This window comes from Chenopodium album, chromosome 8, assembly GCF_948465745.1.
Source record: "Chenopodium album chromosome 8, dcCheAlbu1.1, whole genome shotgun sequence".
NCBI classification, from domain to species: Eukaryota; Viridiplantae; Streptophyta; class Magnoliopsida; order Caryophyllales; family Amaranthaceae; genus Chenopodium; species Chenopodium album.
The window spans coordinates 23,455,736-23,461,736 of record NC_137841.1 but is presented as its reverse complement, the minus strand read 5'-3'; the positions used below and the strand labels follow the sequence as shown (position 1 = coordinate 23,461,736).

At 39.6% G+C, this 6,001-nt stretch overlaps 1 protein-coding gene across 1 annotated transcript; it reads right to left on the bottom strand.

Moving 5' to 3' along the window:
- Positions 1-2,116: 2,116 nt before the first annotated feature.
- On the bottom strand, positions 2,117-2,836 carry LOC145642835 (uncharacterized). Its single transcript, XM_081694001.1, has one exon. The coding sequence runs from the start codon at positions 2,834-2,836 to the stop codon at positions 2,117-2,119; it is 720 nt and encodes a 239-aa protein (XP_081550127.1).
- Positions 2,837-6,001: the final 3,165 nt, after the last annotated feature.

The window sequence follows — 6,001 nt, the reverse complement described above, 5'->3', positions numbered from 1 at the left end:
GACTGATTGGAAGACGGAGACGGACTATTGGCAAAAACCGAGTGAGTAACATAATCACGAAGCAAAACAGACGGGTACTTTTCTCGAAATCCGCGCCCCATATCAGACTGCTGGGCTACGGGAGATGTGGTGCTAGTGGCGGGCTGCTGTGGTTCACTACGTGGCTGCTCAGTGGCGGGCTGCTGTGGTGACCCAGCTAGCAGCTGCTGCTGTGCCGCAGCATGGGGCTGCTGCTCAGCAGCGTTGGCAGTGGCTGCGTGCTGCTGTCCAGCATCCTCGGCAGCAGCATGCTGCTGTTCAGCGTTGGCAGTGGCTTGCTGCTGGTCCGCAGCCTCCCTGCGGCCAGCATCATTATGCCGCAAGGGGGTTGCGGAGTGGGCTGTCTCGTGGCTGCCACAAGCTTCAACGTGCTTAAAAATTTCCAAAAAATCACTATGAACATCTTCCGACATATTATGCTTACTCACATCAATATTGATATCATCCGGACAACCTAACGGAAAAATTTCTTCCACAAATTTAACATCACGAGACACAAAAAATTCTTTAGTTTCAAGATCATACAACCTCCACCCCTTTTTCCCAAACAGATACCCCAAAAATACACACTTTCGACTCCGACTAGCAAACTTATCCCCCTTAGTCTTTTGATTGTGAGCAAAACACAAACAACCAAAGGTACAAATAGCATCAAAGGAAGGGGGTTTATTGAAGAGTATTTCAAATGGAGTTTTGTTTTGGAGAAGAGGTGTTGGAGTTTGGTTTATTAAGTGTGCAGCGGCCAAAACACATTCACCCCAAAAATAAATAGGCAATTTAGCTTGGAATCTCAAGGCTCTCCCAACATTAAGAATATGTTTGTGTTTTTGTTCTACTCTTCCATTTTGTTGAGGGGTTCCCACACAAGAGGTTTGGAAAATTATGCCAGAAGCAATAAAAAAATCAATCAAGCAATTAAATTCGGTTCCATTATCACTTTGAACAATTTAAATGGTTTGATTGAATTGCCTTTCAACCATAGCAACAAAAGCCATAAACATCTGAAAAACTTCGGTTTTATCAATCAATAAATAAATCCAAACAGCTCTAGAATAATCATCAACAATAGTTAAAAAATAACGAGCCCCACATGACGAAACGTGTCTATATGGACCCCATAAATCACAATGTATTTTCTCAAAAATTCTAGAAGATTTATTTTCACTCAAGGGAAATTTGTCTCTAGGATGTTTAGCACGAAAACATACTTCACAACCTTTATCTAAACTACTTTTATTATTGCTAATATGCGGAAGTAACTTAACCACTTTTTCCGAAGGATGACCCATTATTCTATGCCAAAGCTCCAAATCTGATGTTGCCTCAACCACAGAAACCTGTTGCACCACATCTGGTTTGCCATAGAAATAATATAGTCCGTCTCTCCTAAGTCCCGTTCCAATCAGCTGCTTCAGTCGGTCCTGTATAGCACACATATATGAGTTAAATTGGACAACAACATTTAATTGATCACTGAGTTGAGTTACAGAAAGCAAATTGCAATTAATATTTGGCACATAAAGAACTCCAGTAATAGTAATTTGATCGGATAATTTGACCGATCCTTCCAAAGTAGCAAGTACGCAATCACCATTCGGCAACCCAACGGGACATTCAATATAACGAGTGTCAAATAACCAAGATTGATTTCCGGTAACGTGATGAGTCGCTCGGGTATCAATAATCCAACATGAATCATCAAACTTACCATGTAGGCAATTTTCGGGAATAGTTGTATTACCAATAAACCCCGAAAGTGCCTTCCATTGTTCGACAGTGAACACTTGGTTCGAGGGAGTTGCGGCATTGCTGGAAGAGTCCCCTACTGCGGCTACATTAGCACGAGCCCCCCTTTCCCGGAGCCTTCTCTCGGCCCTGGAGTCCATCCTGCAGGATAGCCAACCACCTCGAAGCATCGAGTCGGATCGTGGCCCTTCTTCTTGCAGTGAGGGCACGGAGCTTTAAACCAGCACGAGTTAAAGTCGTGCCCTTGTTTCTTGCAGTGTGAGCAAACAGAGCCTCGGCCACCACCTGAATTCGCCCGGAGAGCAAAGCCCACAGCCTCTGTCGGCTTGTCTTAAGCCTCCTTCCTTGCGTTGCGGACACGTTCGTCTTGAACCACCAGCTGATACGCCCTGTCGAGGCTTGGTAAGGGATCGTGAGATAAAATATTAGAACGGAGTGAGGCATAATAATCCGAATAAAGGCCCATCAGAAAATCATGAAGCCTTGATTGATCCCGTCGCTGTTCATGAAGCTTTCCTGCCGTACAAGAAGAGCAGCACGTGCAAGAAATTAATGGTTCGTGGTGATCTAATTCGAGCCAAAGGGCGTGTAATTTGCCATAGTAAACCGAGAAAGGCATGGTTTTGCTCTGTTCGCACCGAGCAATTGATGAACGAAGTTGCTGTATACGGGGGCCATTGGTTTGAGCGAAACGCTTTTGGAGATGATCCCAAAACGGCTTCACTTCTCTGAATTTTGAAAGGGAAGATTTAACTTCTGGAGAAATCGTATTGGAGAGCCAAGAAATCAACGTGGCGTTGATGGCAGTCCAATCCGATTTTGTACACGGGGACTCAGGCACTGTAATCGTGCCATCAAGGAATTCAAACTTGCGACGTGCCTCAAGGGAAGTCTGGATATTGGCAGCCCACTCATCGTAATTATCGCCGGTAAGTCGAGTAGGGGCAATGTAGTCTCCAGGTCTGTACTGAGGACCAAGAAAGTATGGTGAATTGGGTTCAATTTTAATTCGTGGTGGTGGCGGCGGCGGTGGAGTATCGTCGCCGGGCATGATTATGTGTTAGAAAAAAAAAATTATCCTGCTCTGGATACCATGAAGAATTAGAGAGATAATTTCTTGGCTTCTCATTAACCGCAATTGGGAATATATAATCAATACAACTTCCTAGTCCTCGTATCAAAAGATAACGTAGGATCTTAGGTAATTAACTAAAATAGAATATAGATAAACATATGGAAATAAATCTAAATATTCTAAATATATGATATTATCTCAATAAAGAGGAAGGGTCGTGAATGGAATTAGGGAAAGAAAAGTGAGAGAGCATACTGCACAATTTTAGAGTAATTTCATTTGCATTTTGGAAAGTTGCTACAGTATTTTAAGTTTTATACACTCAAAACACTATTCATAGGATATTTATGCAATTATAGCCACTTTTACAAGGTAAGAAATACTCCCTCCATTTTTAAATACTTGATCCATTTCTCTTCCCTTGGACACGCATGCCGATGCTAATCTTTGATCACTAATATCTTTAATTATCAATAAGTATAAATTCTAACAATTGAAAATTAATAACCTATTTATTGAGGTGATTCCAACAAGTACCCACAAGACTATATTTTTTTCTTATGTATAAATCTCAAACATTAGTCAAAGCAGAACAAATGAATAGTGCAAAAATTAGATTTGGAACAAGTATTTATAAACGGAGGGAGTATGTTTTTCCAACTAGCCATATATCTTGACGGGAAATAGATAATTTGTGCATTAATTGATACTGATGGTAAATGTAATGGTATTATTATAACTTCGATAATTGATAAAGATGGTAACTATAATGGTATTATTATAACTTTGGCCAATTTGATCCGGCGCTCTACTAGACAAAAATTTGGTTTAAATATCATAGCTGACAAGCTCAAGGTTAGTGTTTATGTTTTTTTTTTTTTTTTTTTTTTTTTTGAAGTTTTGGTTGTGCTAGAAAACTGAATTTTATTATGTAAATTTCGGCAATGTTTTCATTCACATTATACAAAATAAATATTATAGTCCCTCCGTCAATAGTTCTCCCAACTCAATGTTGTGAAACAAAAAAAGTCAAAGTTCAGAATGACTTTAAAACAAAGGAAGTACTATTTTTTAGGATTTTGGTTTCTCAATTTCTTTATTCGTTATAGTGAGAAAGTCTCCAACTAGGTTGCACGGAAACTGAAAACGGAAACGGAGACGGGAAAACGGGGAATCGGGGAAACAGAAATTTTAAAATTATAGGAAACGGGGACACATTAAAAATGAGTTAAGTATAAAACTGAGTACTATATTTTTAGTTTTTTCACCTTTTGGGTACTCTATGTTTTTTTTTCACCTTTTAGGTACTCTAGTTAGAAAACCGGTGACTTAACCCAACATTAACCCACCGGAGCAAAATTCAGTACCTTAGCTATTAAATCCAAAAAAAACTCAGTACCTTCATTTAATTTTCAGTCCAAAAAACTCAGTCCCCTATTTAATACATGCGCAACAGCCAAAATAGGTAAGTACTTAAATATGTTTATGCAAATACAAAGTATATTTCACGAGTTAAGTATAAAACTGAGTACTATGTTTTTAGTTTTTTCACCTTTTGGGTACTCTATGTTTTTTTTTCACCTTTTAGGTACTCTAGTTAGAAAACCGGTGACTTAACCCAACATTAACCCACCGGAGCAAAACTCGGTACCTTAGCTAATTAAATCCAAAAAAAACTCAGTACCTTCATTTAATTTTCAGTCCAAAAAAACTCAGTCCCCTATTTAATACATGCGCAGCAACCAAAATAGGTAAGTCCTTAAATATGTTTATGCAAATACAGAGTATATTTCACTCTCAAAAAAAAGTTTACAGCAAAATACTCAAAGCAGCATCACTAATTCCTTCATCTCTAACAACATCTTCAATGCTTCTTCCCTGAGCAAGCCCTGCAGAAGAAAAGAAGAATGCCAACAGTGAACTTAAGTCTACTTATAATTATATGTGCAATGATTACTTACAATTAAAAGTAGTTACCTAGTTAGTACATCCTCACTGTTGTAGTAGTTGAACCAGTCTTGGATTGTGACTGAGATGCTTGAGTTGTATGAACATGCTGCAAAAATGATCAATAAATAAGAAATTTATTTTTAAATTTGTTGTTTGATAGTAATGGCTAAGTAATGTTAGTTTGTTTACCTGAGATGCTCTCATGTAACCATTGGGGTAAGTGTATACTCCCACACCCCTTTGATGCATAGCAGATTAACTTGACTCTGTTGAGTGGTTGGAGTAGCCTCATTAGGTGGGTGTTGTGCTTGCTTCCTTTTGCCTGACTTAGGTGGGGCAGGGTCCTTCAATGGCATAGGGCATTTAAGCTTGTTGTGCCCTTGCTGTGAACAGTTGTTGCACTTGTGAGTTTGTCCCTTCTTAGACAATTTAGTGCCCTCAACCTCACCTAGTGATGGCTTTCTTTTTGTTACAGGTCTGTTCTGTATTTTCCTCACTGGTGGAGCTTGAATTGGTTCATATGGTGACTCAGACCATTGCTGAGGACCATTTAAGGGCTCTAAAGGGAAGGCATAAGCCTTCAAATATGTGTCTTTGCTGAACCAGTCAGACACATAATGCTCAGGGTGCTCTATTGCCTTACAAATGGCTGCAACAGCATGGTGGCATGACACACCACTAAGTTGCCATGCATTGCATCTACAAGTCTTGTCTAGAAGACTGACAACATACCTAGTCTGTGTTGCTCCCTCCCTAACTCCATAGCAATAGTGCCCATCCCAAAATGCAGACCAACCTCTTGCATCAATTTTTGACTTTTCTAATCTTGTCTTGATCCTAGGGCAGATGGTAATGTCCTTGTTGCCAATGTAGTCTCTTTTCTTGTGAAGCCTCTCCATGAGGCTCTCTCTTATGTCCTCTAACATTGTGATAATAGGCTTATGCCTACTTGACAGAATGTAAGCATTGAAAACTTCATTCATGTTGTTGTCAATCACATCACATGTGGACTGTGAAGTGAAATATGCCCTCACCCATTTCTTGTAGTTCCTCTTGAGCAAATCTTGTCCTGCTTTAGCTGATATTGTGTTGAACAATTCCCAATTCCTCTGAAATCTATTTTCTGTTGTTGATTTTGCAATTCTCCAAAATCCAAGTCTGTACTCTAAACTCCCCCCAAAAACTTGCCTG